The sequence below is a fragment of the Fusarium fujikuroi genome, chromosome FFUJ_chr09, assembly GCF_900079805.1.
Source record: "Fusarium fujikuroi IMI 58289 draft genome, chromosome FFUJ_chr09".
In the NCBI taxonomy this organism is placed as follows: domain Eukaryota; kingdom Fungi; phylum Ascomycota; class Sordariomycetes; order Hypocreales; family Nectriaceae; genus Fusarium; species Fusarium fujikuroi.
The window spans coordinates 268,088-287,598 of record NC_036630.1 but is presented as its reverse complement, the minus strand read 5'-3'; the positions used below and the strand labels follow the sequence as shown (position 1 = coordinate 287,598).

The 19,511-nt window shown below is 49.1% G+C and overlaps 5 protein-coding genes; 1 reads left to right on the top strand and 4 right to left on the bottom strand.

The window, feature by feature from the left end:
• Positions 1-19: 19 nt before the first annotated feature.
• Positions 20-574, top strand: FFUJ_10093 (uncharacterized protein; the record flags this gene model as incomplete). Its single annotated transcript, XM_023567932.1, has 1 exon — positions 20-574. The coding sequence occupies one exon, from the start codon at positions 20-22 to the stop codon at positions 572-574; it is 555 nt and encodes a 184-aa protein (XP_023435303.1).
• A 380-nt stretch (positions 575-954) lies between these two features.
• On the bottom strand, positions 955-1,706 carry FFUJ_10094 (uncharacterized protein; the record flags this gene model as incomplete). XM_023567931.1 has 2 exons in its annotated part: positions 955-1,425; positions 1,476-1,706. The coding sequence occupies 2 exons, from the start codon at positions 1,704-1,706 to the stop codon at positions 955-957; spliced, it is 702 nt and encodes a 233-aa protein (XP_023435302.1).
• Positions 1,707-5,779: 4,073 nt separating this feature from the next.
• Positions 5,780-7,148, bottom strand: FFUJ_10095 (uncharacterized protein; the record flags this gene model as incomplete). XM_023567929.1 has 2 exons in its annotated part: positions 5,780-6,104; positions 6,154-7,148. The coding sequence occupies 2 exons, from the start codon at positions 7,146-7,148 to the stop codon at positions 5,780-5,782; spliced, it is 1,320 nt and encodes a 439-aa protein (XP_023435301.1).
• Positions 7,149-7,886: 738 nt separating this feature from the next.
• FFUJ_10096 (related to alpha-glucoside transport protein) lies at positions 7,887-9,738 on the bottom strand (the record flags this gene model as incomplete). XM_023567928.1 has 5 exons in its annotated part: positions 7,887-8,075; positions 8,126-8,523; positions 8,575-8,912; positions 8,967-9,445; positions 9,523-9,738. The coding sequence occupies 5 exons, from the start codon at positions 9,736-9,738 to the stop codon at positions 7,887-7,889; spliced, it is 1,620 nt and encodes a 539-aa protein (XP_023435300.1).
• A 3,048-nt stretch (positions 9,739-12,786) lies between these two features.
• Positions 12,787-19,273, bottom strand: FFUJ_10097 (uncharacterized protein; the record flags this gene model as incomplete). XM_023567927.1 has 5 exons in its annotated part: positions 12,787-13,986; positions 14,046-16,604; positions 16,666-16,769; positions 16,837-18,886; positions 18,938-19,273. 5 exons carry the CDS (start codon positions 19,271-19,273, stop codon positions 12,787-12,789), a joined length of 6,249 nt encoding a protein of 2,082 aa, XP_023435299.1.
• Positions 19,274-19,511: the final 238 nt, after the last annotated feature.

Below are 19,511 nucleotides of genomic sequence, written 5' to 3'. Positions count from 1 at the left end.
AGACGCTAACCTCAGTCACATGCACGAGGACGATCTACATGAACACGTCATACACACAGCAGCTAAGAAAGGGCGTCTCAATAACGTGATACTTCTCTTAAAGGAACATGCCTCGATCGACGCCTTGAACGAATGGGGTCAAACGGCGCTTCATATTGCCCCCAAGGGCGACAAGGCGGCATTTGTCGGGGTTCTTCTGAAGACTGATGCAAAACGTGACATGCTTGACAACGTGAGTAGAACACCAGCACACCTTGCCGCTTCTGGCTCTGGACTGAGGAGTCTCCGTATCCTTCTCCAATACAAACTAGACCTCAGCATGGGCGCTTTCATCAACGGATGCTGGACCCCACTTCACATGGCTGCTGATAACTTGGAAACCACTGAGTTTCTCATTACACACGGGGCGGATCGCAACCATTCCAAGGCAAATGGATACGCTGCTCTACGCCTAGCTATCGCCTGGGTGCAATACCTAGTGGTTGAAACCCTTTTGCAACACGGCGGCGATGCGGCAAAGACTACAGAGGATGGTCTCACTGACTTTGGACTCGCAATACAAAGTTCCGAATGAGAAAGGACAGGAGGAGGAGCTTGCTAACCGTCTGCTTGACTTTATCAAGGAGTTCAATATGGAGGACAGTCTCAACCCTTTACTGCACTGCACCGCTGATAACAGCTGGCCTATAGAGCGTGGCATGATCTCTAAGAGATACGCAAAAAAGATTTCTTCCCTATCGTCTTTCAGTTCATAGAAAAGAAGGAAGTCCAATGTGGGGATAACATTGAATACAGTCACAGGTTGGTTGGTAATGCCTCAGAAGACTGCGCTGCAAACGTCATCCCAAAGGCATTCTTATCGATCACGACAGGTTCACGGCAAGAATCGCAGACTGGCCTACCAGGCGTAATAGCGTTATTTTCGTACGTCTTGCATTAGAATCCAATACCCCATTATCCCCTGAATGATGCCCGACAAATACTAGTATTAATTTCCTCAGGTGGCCGACAAATGCTGTGACAGTAGTGGCTGGAAATGCCGTTCACCTGAGCATCTGAAAGCTCCTGCAATTCTCTCACTTTAGACCTGAGTAACGCTTGTTCTCCGTAGGACTCCTCTACCTTGTGCTGCTGGCACATATGGAAAAGCATGACCTGCTCCTTGAGATGACAAACGTTTTCAGAAAACACAAACGCGGAATTCGTGGTTCTGGCCACCTGCACCGCGGCCCCCTCGATTTGAGCTAGTCCGTGCAGTATTTTGTGAAGATGATGATCGATAAAGGACAACCATTTCCTAGCTTCTACTGTGTCGTTGATTTGATCTGTAACGTCCAGGATCTCTTGGTTTATGTCCTCTGTATCTGACCAGTCAGACTCTGTCTCGGATCGCGTTGATGATTCATGGCGCGATGAGTTACAGTCCTGTGTGCAATCAGCTACACTGAACTTAGAAGCAGCAAGTAAGAACTTACAGAAGTTAGATCGACGTCATGAGATGTGTCTGTCGTATTCCCGCTATCCATAACTGGATCACTTGCGAAAGGAAGGACTGCATTGGCGACTGCATTGGTCTCCGATGTGTGAAAGTGTAGATCAATGGCCTGTTTAATTTTTGATGAAAAAGCGTCGGCGCTGCTCTGAGGCGATGACTGCGAGTGTGAAATAGGAGATATTGGGTTTGTTGGAGCGGTAGTGGATGACATGGCTGTAGGCAGTGCTAGGGGTTTTTGGCGCGGGTAGGAGGGAGACGGAAGAATCTCCTCTGCTTTTCTTTTCCTACTTGCGCTGCTTGACGTCGGAGTGTGAAGATACCCTGTCGGGTTATTGGACAAAGGCGGTGTTGACATATTAAATAGTAAAAAGGATAATCAGCTGGTGGTTCTGAAACTGGTCTTTCGTGGGTAAGTTTTGATGTTATTTATAAAATGTGCCAATGCCTTCTTCTGTTCTGAATTACTTGGACTGCTCCAAAAGCTGGTCATCTGCAGACGGGCGCATATTTCACGAGTGGCGAACCAAAACCAATCATACTCCCAAGACTGAGTACAGTGACAGATCGGCGCTCTGAGACACAGCAGCTAGTACAACCTCGGAGCCGTGTCTTAGCCACCACAACGGAAATAATTCGCTTGGCGACATTTTTCGATTTGCATTTGGGCTTGGGAAAAAGCAGCTGAGCAGTCCCCTACATATATCTAAAACTTCATGGAACCCTGGAGGGTTGTGTAGTAATTGTAAACAACGCAGGTAGCCTATATCTACTGAGGCTTTTGTATTTGGAACATGCAGTCCTGAAATAGTATATTACATGATATCGTAATGGTTAATGTTATACAAGGTCAAAGTGAACCCCAATTGAAACTTCATTGTGTTAAACTTCAGCTTCTGTATCCCATTTCTGTCTGGGTTGCCATAGTCTGGAACGCAAGTAAGAGCATTCTGAGGTAAATACAAGCATGCGTATCGTTGCAACCCTTCTATCTTACAGTTATGCAAGGAATTCAATATAAGGCTAGTCGAGGTTAGGGCTGGTCGTGTCTCGATCTTGGTGGCGAAAGCGTATTCTAAGACACGGCTCGGTCATGCAGCCAAAAAGATGCTGTGCTCACCGGCCCATGTCTCAGCTCGGGGGCTGAGCCCTTTCGGACCCGAGACCAATCACTACCACATCTCAATTTTACGGGCGTTTCTTCCCGGTAAATTTCCTTCTCTTTTACAGGTTCAACGTCTTCTTGAGTTCATGCCGGCAGTAGACACATGGAAACAAACGTGGCTTTTTTCTTGCAGTCCCTAGCGATTTTTAGGTAGCATCTCGCTTGTTTTAGCCGCTTGCGGACGTCGGGTTTGCGACACCGGCCCCTGGTAGCTTGCCAAGAGCTTGCCCAACTCCTGGATATTGGAGTTCACCGGAATCAGATCCTTGTCTGGTCAACATAGTATCGAGAATGCCGCCGCGCAATCTGTAGCCGGTGGCCAGCAGGCCCACCCTAATCGCAAACTATTAAGCACATGTCGGAGTATTACGTGTAAAACCAAAATGGCAAGACCGTTGAGTGGCGGATTTAAGAAGATTGCGAAATCGAGAGACTGATTCACAGTAATGAGCGAAGGGCATTTAGTCTGCAACACGAACCTCAGCATGTTGCCAACCCCATACGTCAAGGATGGCCAATGACTAGCGGCCTGGCCCTCAGAGGTCCTTATGCTCTCAGAAGAGATTACTCGACTTTTTCGATTGGAAATTGAGATACCAAAATCAACAATGAACAATCGCCAAAACATCGGCCCTGTCGACACGGCCACTGGTAAGTAATAATCATTTCTGGAAGACCATAGCCTCTGTATTTATAAATTAAAGCTACCACTTTATGCAACGATTTCTATTACATATCAAGACATCAATGTATTTCTAGTCAAGATTGGCTTACTATGATCATTCTGAACCATTACTCTAGGGTATCACGCTTAGTTCGGCATCCCCAGAACTTCAAATATTGCGTCTTCGTGGCGTGGTTCCCGTGTTTCGCCCTCTTCGGAGCATTAGTGCGCCTTGGGATTGTGCTGAAGGTCGCCAAGGGACCAGTACAGAGCTGAACGTCAACACAGCCCCGCTGGAAACGGTAAAAGCGCAACTAGGCTATGCTGAATAAGCCCAAGGGAGAGAGTAGACGTCCCACGTGAAACATAAAGTGCCCACAATGCCTAGTCTAGAATCCAGTAGATCTCTGCAAACTTAACTAAGCCTTTTTGTCACTGAAAATAGGGGTCCGTCCCTAGCACCCTTGCATCTCCATTACCGGGTAATGGTCTATGTGGCTTTCCAAGCCTTATTCCCACTTTGCGACACGTTAATGGCGGCTTTGAAAAGCTAGTTGCATGCTATTGATTTCCTGGGCCCTCTACAGATAGGACTCTCTGGCAACCTAACCGTTTTAAAGATCTGCCGAGACGAAGTGCCGAGGTGAACAGATTGCTAGAAACCAGAAAGTCTATATTATAGCCCGACGACAGAGAGTTGGCCAAAAGATTCTATGAATCAGCTTTGTTCTCGCAAATCTTTATAGAACCCCCCACTGCCCTTCTGGGGCTTTAAGCCTTTCGCCCGACATCCAAGGAATATTGACAAGAGAAAGCCTCTGGCAGTTCTGTGAGGCTGTAAAGTGTTGGCATCAATTGCATGTATCTGATGACTGTAAGAGCAGTTTGCTCTTCACGAAAGGTCTTAGACATCAGTTACAGAAGACTACGTCGGCTTAGCTCACATCAGGCGAGTTTAAAAATGCAAAAGTTCAATGTCAGCATGGTTTGATAATATCTTGATGAGACTCACGTAGGGTCTGTATAACCAAGTTTGCAATGACATCTGACAAGCCGCATTCCATCACATCTTACAAGCAGTGGCTGGTGGACCGAAGTCTCGATTCAAAACTCTTACCGCCAAGGTTTATCTACGAAAAGAAAACCGTTCGATAAAACCCCCAAAAGCAGATGCTGACTGTTAATTGCCCTTTGTTTCGCACTCGCACCTCCACACCCATTCACAATGAAATGGAACTCGCGGTTCTCGGCGACCTTGGTACCATGTGTGGTTTCCGTAGCAAATCCATGGACAACAACAAATCTGTTGGCAGAAAAAGAGCCTGTTTTAACCCAGTCCCAGTGTACAGTAAGCCCTCATGTCTGTGTTCATCATGAGATCGCTGAGATGGACTAGAAGACCTGCTTTGATGATACAATCCACCGATATGATTGAAGGTTCAGCGATCTCAGGTGCATGTTTACGAACGTCCAGATGCTTTTTACAAAACGCACAAAAGAACTATTACAAGTGGTTACAACATGTCCAATAGTTAACTTCCAGATCAGGATAATATACAATGAATAAATCCATTGTAATCGTAATGAGATTGCATCTGAAATACATTAACTTTAACAGAAAAAGCAATTTTGGAATATAAACAACAGTCGATACGCTATTCCCACGCTTCTTTATATCATTGGGAAGCTCTTTGGTGGCTGCAAGACAAACTCCATGATCGAACAAGCAATTGAGCGAAATGCATGGCGATGTAGTTCACAGCGCCTGGTTAACCAGAGCTCTATGCTAACTTTGAGCAGAGCCTAAGATTTCATGGCCACTCATTACACAGCTCCTTTTAGGGAAGGGTCTTCCATCGACATAAGGACCTCATGGGCTACTATTGCACATGGTTTCTTGGGTCTGGGGGTTTCCAACGACGGCACTACGGTTGAAGTAAATGGTGCATTCTATGCTAATACCGAGGGAAGCGGCAATTGCCCTGTATTTGACGTCAAGGTCAGGAAGACCACCGGAGCTGAATAAGTTTTTGCATCCCTTTCTGAAGCATGAACTTATGTGATAGACTAGACTATTCTTTCATGGGCTCATATGCTTCAGATTACATCAGGAAGATTGACGGGGGGTAGAACATCAGAAGTGCAAGTGTTCATGCAAGCAATGCTGCTGTCATCAAGGTCCAAAGGTCAGGATCAAAAGAGGCTATTCCTTGGTCAAACGAAATCGATAATCTTGATTCCCAGGTCAATAAACTTAATATTTACACAATTCAAATCGCCTGGTGGTCTCGGTAGTAACGCATGAATCATCGACACGTTTATGTCGGCCAAGCGGTTAATGCGACAGGGGATGACTTCAGGTATTAGGTCAAAGTGGGGGACAACGTTGTTCACATGTAAGATAGACAACATTTCTTGATCAACAATATTTCCATAGTATATCCAAACATACCCTCTCTCAAACCATGGTTCGAAACCCTCTCTCGAGAATGACACCAGCGATACCAACCCCCAACACTCCAAGCGTCCAGTTGTTCCTGAACTCTTCCAACTTCGGCCAGAAGCTGTTCTTCTGCTGGCGATACTCTTCATACTCTTGCGCCTTGATAGCATCGTGCTTGGAGTATCGCTCGGCTTGACTCTCCTCGTTCTCTCTATCACCACCGATGTAACGCAGGAATACGTAGTTGGCAATTGGACCAAGAGCAGTGATGGGGTGGAGGATGCCGGCGCCGAGGAGCAGAATTGGGAACGAGGCGTGGATTAAGGCGTCGCCAAGGTAACTGGGAGCGTTAGCCTTGGGCCGTTCACTGTTTGAAGGGGGTAACTTACTTAGGGTGTCGAACAATGCTCCAGACACCTTCGCGATTGATGCCTTGAGCACTGTCGTCCTTCTTGAAGGTCTCAAGCTGAAAATCGGCCAAGGTCTCAAGGGCGAAGCCGGTGGTGAATAAGAAGATAGCCAGCGAATGGAAGACGAATCCGTTTGAAGTAAAAGGTGAAGCGACGGCGCTCTCGGCCACAGCGCGGAAGGGAATTGTGAATGGAAGCGAGATGATAGTCTGTGCAACAGCCTCGGGCAAAAAGGTGGTAAAGAGCGCTTTGTTCCAGAAACCAGGATCCTTTCTCTTAACGTCATAGCGAGGATCATCCTTTCCACGCTTCAAGCTTCGCGACACAACGCGAGAAGTAAGTCTCACCCCCCAAGCTGTAACACCAGCAAGGAGAAGCTTCTGCGAATATCCAAGACCATTCCAAGCATCAATAGGCGCAACATTATCGTAAACATACTTAGAGCCAATAGCGCTCCACCAAGCATTCAGCGTCATTCCAGAAGCCCAAAGAACATCTTTCCCCTCGACCCTATCCGTATACCGCGAAACCCCATACGCGACCGCCGACAACCCAGCATGCAGACTAAAAGACGGCAAGATTGCGGAGTGCAGTAGGCCCAGCGCGCTAGTGCCTAGACCTTGATACGCGGTGCGGCTGAAATGCGAGCCGTAAACATCTTGTTCGGCGCTAGATGCTCCGAAACTAGCCCTAGGCAGAGAGTGGCCGGCAAACTTGCTGCCGTAGATATCCTGCTCGGCCCCAGATCCAGCGAACGAAGAAGGTCTGGGGAGAGAGTGGTCGGCGAATTTAGTGCCGTAGATGTCTTGTTCGGCTCCAGATCCGGTGAATGCCCCGTGGGGAAGAGAGGGCGCGTGACCGGCTAGTTTGTTGGCGTAAATGTCTTGCTCGGCGCTGGAGCCGGTGAATGTGCCTTTTGGAAGGGAGGGGGAATTATTGGCGAGTTTACCGCCGTAGATATCTTGTTCTGCCATGATGGAAGATGTGTGAAGTTGAGTGAGGATGGGTTACGAGAGAATGGTTGGAGATCATGATATACTGGTCAAGGTGGAGATGAGACAATCGTAAATATTGCGTCATGGGTTATATCATCATTGCATCGTCAATACGTCCTATGAAAGTGATGACTAAGGTTATTCTCACGATTTCAGTTTGCTACAGCAGCGAATATGTTTTTACTCACTTCTTTAATGTTGAGTATTGCCTGTCAGGACACTGAGTACAGGTCGTAAGTAAAGGTCAGGTCCACTGGCTTAGGACTCTGATGTTTTTCGGGGGTACATATTCCGATGAGTGAGAAGTGGGGTTCAGAAACAGATCCGATTCAGTTGCCACTAGTTCAACGGCCCATCTTATACCGCAATTGCCTCAAAAGGGTCATTGGTAGATGCGACCGCGTCGAGGACAATATGCAGTGAGACGCGACGTGCAGATCACGTATCGTACCGCATGGTTGGTTCAACATTTATAATACAGCATTCACAGATAGCGCGAACATGTTATGATAATCATGATTAAATATTCCTAGAAAGTCTGTAGGTAACAAGACAACTCAAATCGTCTTACTGCCGTATGACTACATAGGTCGATGTGTGATTTACAAAACCACCTTAGATGATCCAGCCGCTTAAATAAACAGAACAACACGAAGTATCCAGCTTGATCTTCCCCCATGAGAAATCATGCTGTTTTTCTCTTGAGAGTAGCAACATCTACTCGTCGTCGTGGACGTCGATGACGGTCTTCTTCCACTTGCGGGCCTGGACCTTGCGCTTGAAGAGAATGTCGATCTCTCGGTAAGATCGGTTCTTCATCTCAGGAAGCCAGATGTATGCCATGACCAAGCAGACGAAACCGGTACCAGCCCAGACATAACCGCACTTGCCACCGAGGTTGGCGCCCTGTACACTGTCAGTAGCTGGTTTGAGAATTCTGAAAATGGTGAACTTACAGTGGGGTTAAGCATCCAAGAGGAGAGGAAGATACAGGGGATGTTGACGAGGTAGTAGCAGCCACGGCCGACACCAGTGGTGAGAGGTCGAAGACGAATAGCGGAGGTTTCTCCGATGATGACCCAAGAGGCGGGAGCGGGTCCGAGGGTGAAGAGGACGGAGACAATGAGACCGAGGGCAGCCTGGGTGTTGGAGTTGACGGTGGACTTGACATCACCGACAGTGGCGGCGATACCGAGAGCGACCAGGAGGACAGTGTTTCCGAGAGAGCCCCAGAGGTAAATGGATCGACGACCGAAGTAACTGGTGAGAATCCAAGAAAGCATGACGAAGACGGTCTGGAGGGCGGAGGTGATGAGACCCATAGCGAAAGCGGTCTTGTTAGGCATACCGGCCTCTGTAAACAAATCAGTACAGTTCATCAAATCTCATACGAGGATTCACTTACGCTCGAAGAAGTAGACAGCCTGGTTAGCGATCAGGTTACCAGTGAGGTTCTGAGCGGCGTAAACGCAGCAAACGATGGCAGTACGGTAAGCATCAGTGCCCTGGAATAGCTCAATGAAGCTGGGCTCCTTGACGGTCTTCTCGAGATCAATGGTACGTCTCATCATGGCAATAGCCTCCTGAGCGTTGTCGACGTGGGTAGAACGTCCGAGACGTCGAACGGCCTTGGCAGCCTCTTCGAGACGACCCTTTCGGACAAGCCACCAGGGAGACTCGGGGGAGAGGAAGATGAGGATGGCGAGGGGAGTGGGGAACATCCACTGAAGAGCGATAGGCACACTGAGATTTTATTAGCCAATTGAGAGATTGGTGATGAGAATTGAGTGAACATACCGGAAAGCAGCCTGCTCATGAAGATCATTGTAGCGATAGGCCACAGCACCGACGATAATCGCACCAATGGCCCAGAACATCTGAAGCATCTGCGTAGCAGGAGCTCGAAGCTGGAGAGGCACGATCTCGGAACAGTAGGCAGGAGAGTTGGCGATGAAAATACCCCAGGGGATACCCTCAAGGAGCTGAGCGACGAGCATGACGGGCAGAGAGTCGGCAAAGTAGAAGATGAAGATGAAGGCGTTGAGGAGCATGAGTCCGCTGATGGTAGCCCATCGGTATCCGATACGGCTGGTGATGGGACCGGCGATGGTGACACCGATGATGGCGCCAATGGGGCCACCGACCTGAAGAGCAGATTGCCACTTTGTCTCGATGACATATTTGCCCTTGGTGTCACTCCAGATACCGTATCTGTCGGCGAAAGCGGGGAGGGCGATGAAGTTACCGATGAGGAAAACACAGTAAGCCTCCATGATCTACAACGCACTCAAATTAGCCACAATTCACCGGTGAGGGGTAAACACAGAAACAGGAAATTTTGGGGGCGGTGTACAATTGTGCAAGACATGTTGAAGGCCCAGAGAGAAGCAGCGGGATAAGCTCTAACGGCCTCGAGAACGGTCATGTTGTGTTCCGCGTTCTCGGCGTCGATGGCGCCCTGCATGTCAGCGGCCATCTCCTTCTTTGCCTCGACATCGTAGGCATGGTCGATATGGGCGCCGTCGCCCTTGACCTCTGAGATGCCCTTGTTATCGTCGTTTGTGCTCATGTTGACGTGTTACTGGATATCAACAATGATTGAGGAGAACGTGAGAGTCAAAGAAAAAGAGAAAAATGCAACGGTGCCGAGCGTTGACACTTTATAAGAAAATTGAAACGTCGCGTTGGGAACATGCCGATCGTATGGATCCCTGTCCTTAACCTAGCAAAGGAAGGATGGAGTAGCCATCAAAAAGTACCTTTGAGCTAAGAGTAACCGGCAAAAAGAGGGTTTTGGGCGATGATACGTAGCGTGCATTCGTGCTGGGGTATGGGGAGGGGATTTAGGCATCTGGGGTAAGGTTCCCTCGGGCATTAGACGCACGAATGGCGAGGGAGATTGGAGACCAAGGGCGGCCTATGAGAGGCGAGTTCCCCGCGAGAAACCCCGCAGAACATCCCCGGATCAAGACACCACTACGGCGCGACTCCGGCGGGAGTGAGCTTCGGGGTCATGCCAGGTTTGGGAACGAGGTTGCATGCATCGGTCTTAATTTCCCCGTTTTACTCCAAACATCTCCACGCTTGACTCACGAGCCTCGTGGTATTTACTCCCGAGCCGAGGTGAGCTTGAAGCCAAACATACCGAACCGGGAGTCTATTTACCGAATACCCAGACTAACTAACAATCAAGAACGAAAAAGGAAGAAATAACAGAAGAAAAAGAACGTGGCTTCGTCTGGGGAAAGGCGGGTCATGATTCTCCAGTGTATACGGTTATTCCTCAAGACCACTGGAGAAGCTGGGGAACACTCAACATGCGAGCGAATCATCAAAGACCCGGCTAAACGCACCACAAAATAAAGGCAACGAGAAAAGAAATTGGAGGGCGGCCAGCCTCACATCCCTGCCCCTCTCCATCTCCGTCCCCTGCGAATCTCACGTGGGCCATACGAAAAGTCCAGAACCATAACCTGTAACAGTCGCTCTTCACAGGCGCGCCAATTGATGACTGACGCGCTGATGCTAGCGTGGAATTAATGCACCTATCGGGTCACACTCCCGGCGCTGTGCCAAGAGCGGCATTCCTTGCCGTTGATCCTTCGAGAAGCAATTGGGGGATGGAATAAAACATGAGACTTCCATCATATATGACAGAAATTCTCAGACAAGCCTAGGCATATCTCAAGAGATGATGGATCAAGTATTTCTGACACCTTTGCTTGGTGTCCGCGGTTTTGTTGTGCCCTGGGGGTCATCAGGCAAATGCAGGGTAGGCTTCGTTACATTTTATTTCCAGGCGACACTTGTTGATTTGTGCGTGTAGCGTTTGCTTAAAGTATTTAGAGTTAATGATACGGTTTAATTCCTATAGGAGCGTTAAGTGACAGTTCCAACGGCCCGGTTAAAGTATCCTGGCTTATGTTACTAGCTGAGATGCAAGAATAAAGGCTGAAACCTGCTGGTGATGGGATGCTTGGGATGGGTTGCCCCGGACTTGCATCCGTCAAACTCGGATTCCACGTGGTTTGTGTTGCATTAATTGAGGTCTGTCATCTGGAGTCGTATCTGGGGTCTAGGTTAGGTTGCGTTGGAGATAGACTTGATGCGATGAGACGTGGCAGGAATGTTGCCGATTGACGTGGTGATCAACGAAAGGGAGCTGAATCTAAAAAACCCGTCGGATATATCTGGGAATGATCCTCTGCATTGTGACACAACATATAGACTAACGGGGCAAATTAGAATTCTGTATGGTAGGCATCGTTATCTAATCGCATTTGCTCGTCATAGATCCACACCGCGATCTACACAAGCCACCAAACAAACGGGACACCTGAGAGCGGATTTAAGGCACAGGGTAGGCTGCCTCAAGCGATATGCTCGATTGATGTGTGCATATCAAGACGCGCCACTACTGGTTCGCGTCCCAAGGCTACATGCATAGGAGAACCTCCACTTCCAAGACAAGAAGGGACAGATGGTCGCCTCGTTCTGAGTGTAACCTGAGAGATAATTAATCACTGCTTAATGATCTACACCCGTAATAATAAGTCGCTTATTCCTTTTCTGGGATGTCCAGCCACTTCGTACGAATTCCAGTCGTGAAGTTAGTCTTGGACGTCAAGTGCCGCCTCTACCAGTGCATTGGGCCTTGCTCCTGATTGGGGCGTCATTATTGACAAGTCTTGTGGCAAAGACAAGGCGGCTAGTCCCATAATGAAGAAGGCATGCTTCGTACGCGCTTCTATACCAAGAGGTTGAGTGACATAAAACGATAAGCTCTAGGATCTGCAGCCAGAAATGAGATAGCGTGTGATAAAAGCACTCTTAAACGAAGATCATCGGCGTGCTAAATAAGTTAGATACAAGCACAGCGCTGAGACATGGTTTTCGTAAGAAACAGTCGTCCCACAGCGTTGAGTGCCGACTGTAGTCTTACACATTAGTACCACTGGAACAAGCGACATTTCAACTCGTTGTCGTTGGCCTTGATTTCGAGGCAGGAAACTGCTCTGACACGCAAGTTGGGAATGTTAAAGGTGGGCTTCGCTCGAATTATGGTATTACCACCCTGACCTGCACAAGCGGCTGCATGCCTGCGAGTAGTATGGCAGGATGTTTTGATGAGTAAGTGATTGGTTACCGGCGGCTGAATGCTGACGCTTTGAAAAGTCGATCTTAATTGGCTCGCATAAGATTTCATCCCCAGACACTCGCTTGAACTAGCAGGGGCAAAACGAACCTCAACGGCTGACGATGTGTAGTTCTCCAATTCTTTGTAGGGGAGGCCTAGACTCTCGTCCGATATTGTGCCCAACGCTGATATCCAATCTGCTTTCAGACAAAGCTGTGCGTGCAATTGAAAGCTGTTGAGAGGAGAAGAGTAGGCGTTTTGTTGCTCTTATCGCATATAATCACGGTGAATTTTCCGCTGAAATGATTCTTTATCTGGTCCAGCTATGCGCCGACTCTTCACTTGGTAATATGATATAGGAAGTAATTTCACCGAATCAGCATGTGCATGCCGCTGAATGTGCTTTTTAGCTCATCAATGCATGGAGTGATGGAAATGCCTGACTTGGGAAGTAAATTGACAATAACTTTAGCTAAGATACTAAGCCAACCCAATGTAATCAGCTATCAGGTCCGACACAGAGTGATAGAAACTAGTCTGGGGAATTAAACAAGGAAAAAGCTTCAGGGCGTGAGGTTTCAGAATATTACGCAGATGTTCTTTGGACTGAGCACTACGCTCAAAAGGCTCTAGCTTTTGGATCAGCAGCCAATTCGCCGCAATGTCAGCCACCGGAGTTGTTTTCTTCTCATCCTCGGTATCTGCGAATCTGGCAGGGCGTTGCTCGACCTTTTCGGGGACACGGCTGACATAGGTACAGCGATGCAAGACTCGCCAGGCCTTGGTTCTAGCATTGCCCTCCTCCTTATTAATTTTCTCACGGAGCATCCGCAGCGTCTTAGCGTCATTGTCGAGCGGGTCTTCCAGCCACACTGGATCAATGACCTTCTGGAAGAATGTGTCAGTCGCCTCCACACTAGGCTCCAACCAGAAGCTCATCCATCTATAGGCGTCGACAGCGCCAGGTCTCTTAACATACGCGCCCGTATCTGGATCCTTGTGTCTTATATCTACATGTGGAGGAAACTGGGCCTCTAACTCGAAGCCCTCGTCCGTAGTCTTCTCCTTGGTCATGTTGAAGTTGAAGTGGGCGCTATACATGGCATCAACGTCGAGAGTGACAAGCCCGTTTCCAAACGCGAGCTCCATGTCGAGCGAGTAGCCGGCAGATATTCTAGTGTTTGAATTGATGGCACCCTCGGACTGAACCATATCAAGTGTAGACTTCGTTTCCTTGTATTTTCCACTTTCTGCCGTCCAGACATATGTGTTGCAGATATTTCTATGTGTTCTCTGAGGTAGTTTCATGTCCTTTGAGGGTAGGGATAGAGAGTGGCGCTCGTATTCGGCCTCTAGCTGTTCCTCGGCTCGTCGGATTTGTTCACGAAGGGCATATGCTTCAGCAGGCTTGAAATACGAAGCATCTTTGATCGGCGAAGACATGACAGGGTAGTCTGGATCGTTGGTCAAGCCACGGCGGCCATCTAGACAGCCCTGTTTGGTGTACGCACTGTTTATCTTGAAAGAAACGGTGTTCCGGTCTCTGGGGATGTCGGGGTTGGGGTGCAACTGGTACGCAATGAGGGGCGCAACAGGGCCAGGCATTTTGAGTCGGAGAGCAAACAAGTCAGCAGTTTCACTCTCGACGAGGGCGAGACCCATGTTAAGAGCATCGTACTCCTGTTGACCTGACTTTCCCGCCGTGCCTTCTTTGCTCTCCAATCTCCCGCGAGCGAGACCTCCATCTCAACGTTCATATTTGTTGTCGATGTGCGAACTTCATTGTTGACTAGACCAGAAGACACATCGAGTGCAATCTTCTGGGATGCTTTGATCTGACCAGCACTTGTCTCTGTTTCGACGCCAATCCCAGAACTGACCTGCCATTTGGCCCCAAGGCCCCTGGCAAGCGATAGGTCAGTATTTTTGATTTGCTCGAATCTCGAACTATATGTGTATATACAGCGCTTGTTGTAGTTCCAGCTAATCGCTGAATGTGGGCGCGTGCCTTGGTCGATGAAATTCTCAATAGGAACTGGCGGCGCGCCTTCTATGAATCCAATAAGCGTTGGATCAGTCTGAACATTACCAACCCACTCAGTCTGGAGTGAACCAATGCGGAAGCCCGTCACCAGACACCATTTACCATTGGATTCGATGAATGAATAGACACGCTTGTAGCTGCCCCCCATAGAGCCACTAGACTCAATTTGCAGGTCACCATACTCGGCCACAGAGGGACATGCGGATATCGTGACTCCTCTGAGCTTGTCTGAGATAGCGCCTAAAGATTGGTAGACACAAGGGGAGTCAAGGCCCACAGGGGCCTCGGAAGCTTTCTTGCGTACCCCTCCCCCGAGAAGCGGTGTTAGATTGTAGCAGTTGACCGAAGTATCCAAAAGAATGGAATTCTGCCCTTGGCCTGCGGTATCTGTTGCTAGATTGGCTGTCTCGTCGAATGGTAAATAGGCAGCAACGTCACTGGAAACGTCTGTCAAGCGAGTATGCATTGAATCGCAGATATTCTCCCTCGTCCGTGGCACATTCCAGATACGCAATTCATCAAACTCCCCAGTGAAGTTATCAGCGAGACACAAGAAGCGAGTATCGTCATTACCGCCAGCTGCTAAGGCGTTCCCCAAAGTGAGTTGGTGCGGGCCAACAGGGGTTGCTTGAGCTAATAAAGCCCTGTGGCTGTCACTCGGTTGCTGGTATTTGACACGAACCCCATTGACAAAGACCGAGAGCTGGAGGTCCGGCTTGTAAGGGCTGATAACCCAACCAAGTCCCTCGCCTTTGAACTTGCCATGGTTCCGTCCCAGGTCGTTTAAAAGACTGTAGCCGCTGGCATCACGGCCCGACCACGAGCCGATGACATCTTTGGTGTTTCCAGACGCCTCTAGCAGCGCCATGGGCGATTGGGGTGCCAGAATTGCCGACGAGTACAACAAAATAGATCCAATGATGCCTTGCAACCTGTTTCCCTGGCTCCATGACGCACCTCCAAGGCAGAGGGGCGCTTCGTTGCCCTGCGCAGGGCCGTGGGTCTGCTGGGCTCCTGATGTCATAATCTGATTGACAGTACGCTTTGATTCAGCTTCCTTGATAGTATCGACACTATCAGGCTTCATATCTATGTGCAAACTTCCGTCTGACCGCCACGCAAGCATGTTGACCAGCTGGTACAATCTGGGAGCAGTATTGTCTCTGGTTATATGTTCGAGCTTGCGAGAGATGAAAACCTTGTATGGCTCACCAGGAATGAAGGGCTTATCCGCTGGTGAGTAGAATCTGCGCTCCTCTGGATGTTCCCCGTTCTCATTGGCAGCCCAGTACGAAAGCTGGAGCTGACGGCTGGAGTTGATCTTGATGTGTATGGGTGTGGAGGCACCAGCGCTCTCAGATTTGACAAGCACAGTCTGCTCGCCGGAGCTGTCCTTGTTCAGTTGGAGAGTAAAGACAAGCGAGAAATCTGACAGATTCCATTCGGCCGAAGTGCCCAAGTCGATGTAACCTTTACCCGAAGAATTTAGAGCAAAGGTGTTCCTGGCCGAGCAGGCAACATGTGCCCAATTACCAACTTTCAACGCCGACTGCTCGTTGACAAAGAAACCTAGGCCATTGACGCTCCCTACGAGGTCATAAACATTTCCACCTGAGAACTTTGAGACACTGAGCACGACAGACTGCTGTTCTTTGCGTAATCCTTCGGCACGGGGAGCATGCTCTGCTGTGTATGCAACGGCAATTGTGTTTCCCGAAGCACGTTCCACTTTGATCCAGCTTTCGAAGCAAATACCTGCGCAAGGAGCAGTAGTCACACCGTCCTCGAGCGATGAGTAAATTGTGTCACCATCAAGAACAAGACAAGTCGAGTTGAAAAGAGAGCTAAAGGCAGGACTCTGACCTTTGCAGTTAATGAAGCTTGTCGCAGGTACTTGGACTTTCGTGGTCATGGCTGTCTTGGACAAATCGTCGATGGTGGAAGACCGATCCCAAAACATAGCAATAAGACTGGAACCCTTTGTAAAGTCGCCGGGAGGCTTGCCTTCGGATGTTACCAGCCCATCGTGGTCATAGTCCTGGAGCAAGACTTCCATGCCTTTGACAGGAGATCTTTGTGGTCTTTTATCGCGTTGGAGTGATATTGCAACACTCTTGCCTTCAGTCGCGGTTTGCAAAACCATGTAGTAGCGCATGCCAATAGAAATGTAAGATCCTGCCGTGACAGGGCGAGTGAGATTATTCTGAAGAATGAGCTCGGTTGGCGGTGCTTTCAAGTTCCGGTAATTGTTTGGCTATTATAATGTTGGCGACTTGCTTAAAAGAGACAGCGTCGTGTAACCGGATATTACTTACTGTAAGCTCCTTCAGCTCAGCCATATGGCCAATAGTGTCCGAAGGCTTTGCTCCATTCGCACCATTTAGGAGGGCATATAACTTGTCCAATTGCGCTGGGACACCTATGATGACCCTTCGTTAGCCCCTCAAATTGACTGGAAAGCGTACAACAAGAAACTGTCAGCTCACCATTCCATGTCTCTACTATCTTCTTGTCGTCACCCAGATTCGCGGTCAGAGTGAGCTGAATGGCCACATCCGGCGGGGCCCATGGACACAAGTTTGTCTCGAATACAATGCTCTTGGCTTGCCGAAACTTACAAGTGGCGAACATGCCTTCGTGCCCACCGAGCATGGAGGGCGGAACGACGGCCGCGGTGACGCTGCGCGAGATGCAATAGTCTAGAGCCGACAGCTTGTTTTTTGAGCGCCCTTGAGCCCTGAAGTAGATTTTCACGGTGCCCATGGCTGACTCGAAGGCAAACGGGGCTTCACTCCCGCACTCTGCAGCGTCAGAGGGGAGGATACCGCCAAACATTTCTACGCCTTGGCTGCCAATGTAGAGAAGTGAGGTATGCACACGAGACTCCGCGGTCCCGGCCTTGCTGGGGAGTGTCAGTGATGGCAGTGGAATAGATGCTGGAGTGTCGGGGAGAGTTCCGTCCGACAGCAAGCCAAAGTCGAGCACGGCAAGACGCCCAGGCGAGTCTCCAGTGCCTGTAACAAAGCATAGAAGAACCCGTGTACCACGTCTCATATACCCTTGGGACTTTGGCTTCTCAGAGGGTTCTTTGGCCTTTTCCTTATCTGCATCACTTTTTGAAACCATGACTTGTTCGTTGTAAATGGTCGCACTGATACCGCCATTGATATTTACTGACGGCGGTAGCCTAAGAATTCGTCGTGCGAGACCGTAACTCGCCACCATTGGTGCAACAGCCTGAGACCAGACGTCCATCGGTATCGAGGCTCCATTAACGCCATCAATGGTTAACTCTCGGCTGTTAAAGGTTGCGTCAAAGGCAGCCGTTCCAGACTCTTCATCGAAGTGCCAGCACGCCATTAAGCCAGACTCCAGACCTGTGGCTCGCTTGGACATCTTACATTCAATGCTAGCTGGATGAAATGGATAACTCCATAAGCGCACTTCGTCCATAATTCCAACAAAACCACTTCCAGTCACCTTGGGTTGGTATCCGAGACCTGAAAAATTACCAGGCTTGACTGGAGAAGACACAGAGCCAGCAAGCACTCCGTTGATAACGAGACTATAGGTCTGTGTTGCGACGCTGTAAGTAGTGGCAATATGAGTCCACGTATCAGCCTTGAGACTCGTGTCAGAAGTAAGAATAGATTGGTCGGTCCCCGACACGCGAATGACAAGCCGTAACTTATCGTCAAGCAAGACCGAGGGGCTACCATCACGGCCCTGAGAGAACAAGCACATAGTCGAACCATTCGCGTCTTCCTTTGGAGAATGTGCATTGATCCAGCCTTCAAGAGTAAAACCCTCGGCCATGGTAGATAGATCAATGTCCTCTTTTAGATCAAGTTGCAGCTCCCCGTTAAGTCGAATGGCGCGCTTTGATGCTGGTGTATTTGGAAGAATCGGCACCCTCGCCTCATTACACGTTCGGCCATTGTCGCTTCTGGAAGCTGTGCAGGAGCCTGGGCCGTTTTCAAACACCTTTGTATGGTTCTCTGACTTACAAGTGTAGTACACGTGTCCGTGTAGATCAAAGAGGCCGTTCAATGCAGTGTCGGTGGTGACACATTCGATTTGGCCTGACTTGCGAGAGTAGGAAAAGATGATCCATCTGGTAACGCCGTTGATGACCGTAGGCGCTCTGAGCACAGCAAATCGACCGTTCGTGAGATCTTGGACGAACCGCAACGAGTGTGTCGGCTCATAGAAAAAGTAGTTGATATCTCGTGCACCGAGCGTATCTTTGTCATTGAGTGGTATTTGCTTCTGGAAGCTGCGCTGGTATCTGGCCTCCAAAGGCCGATTGAGAGTCGACCCAACAAGCACAAAACGGTCGCAGAGCAGGTTGCCATCAACTGGAGGCTTGCCAGTCTCACCTCCTCTCATATACTGATTTGGTGACTCTTTGGCTACAACGGCACCTTGACGAAAGAGATATACATATCGGCCATCAGAGAGCACCTGAAAATCGACGACTTCTGGATCCATCAGGCAAAGCGAAGACGAGAGCCATTCGTTGAGCTTTTGCTTTTCCTTTTCCGTTTCAGTGGTGGCACGGATGACCTTACGGCCGCTGAGATCGACAGCCGGGATTTGATAAACTGGTACCGATTCTTCGCCAATGACTCTGACCTCGGATGAAAACTGTAGTATCTTGGCATTGTCGAACCAACATTGTGAGTCAAGCTTATCGGCTTCCCCAGCTGCTGACGGTTTCGCTTCGCTTTCTTTTTTCGCCTGGTCTTCCTCTTCAGCATTCAAGATAGAGTACGCAAAGAATAATGAGCCGTCTCCGGCCTTGCCCAGAGCCACGGCAATAGTGGTGCCATTATGGGTAACGAGCCGAGTGGAGAGATAGCGACTGCTGGACTGCGGAGAATACCGGTTAAGGTTGGGTGAAAGAATATCTTCGAGAGACATGACTGCGTACAGTGAGCCTAAGCGACGAGGAAGAAAAGTGTCCAAGTTTTGGAGTATACCCATAGACCCTCAGAGGTAGTTGACACACGTTAATCCAGCCCTGCTTATGCTACCTCGAAAAGTGAGATAATCAATATGTGATGTTTCGCGCGTTTATCGTTCCATCTGATTGACTAAACGTATGAGAATAATTAACAAATTCTGTTGGCTGCTATCAATACAGCTCAAGAGATCGCCA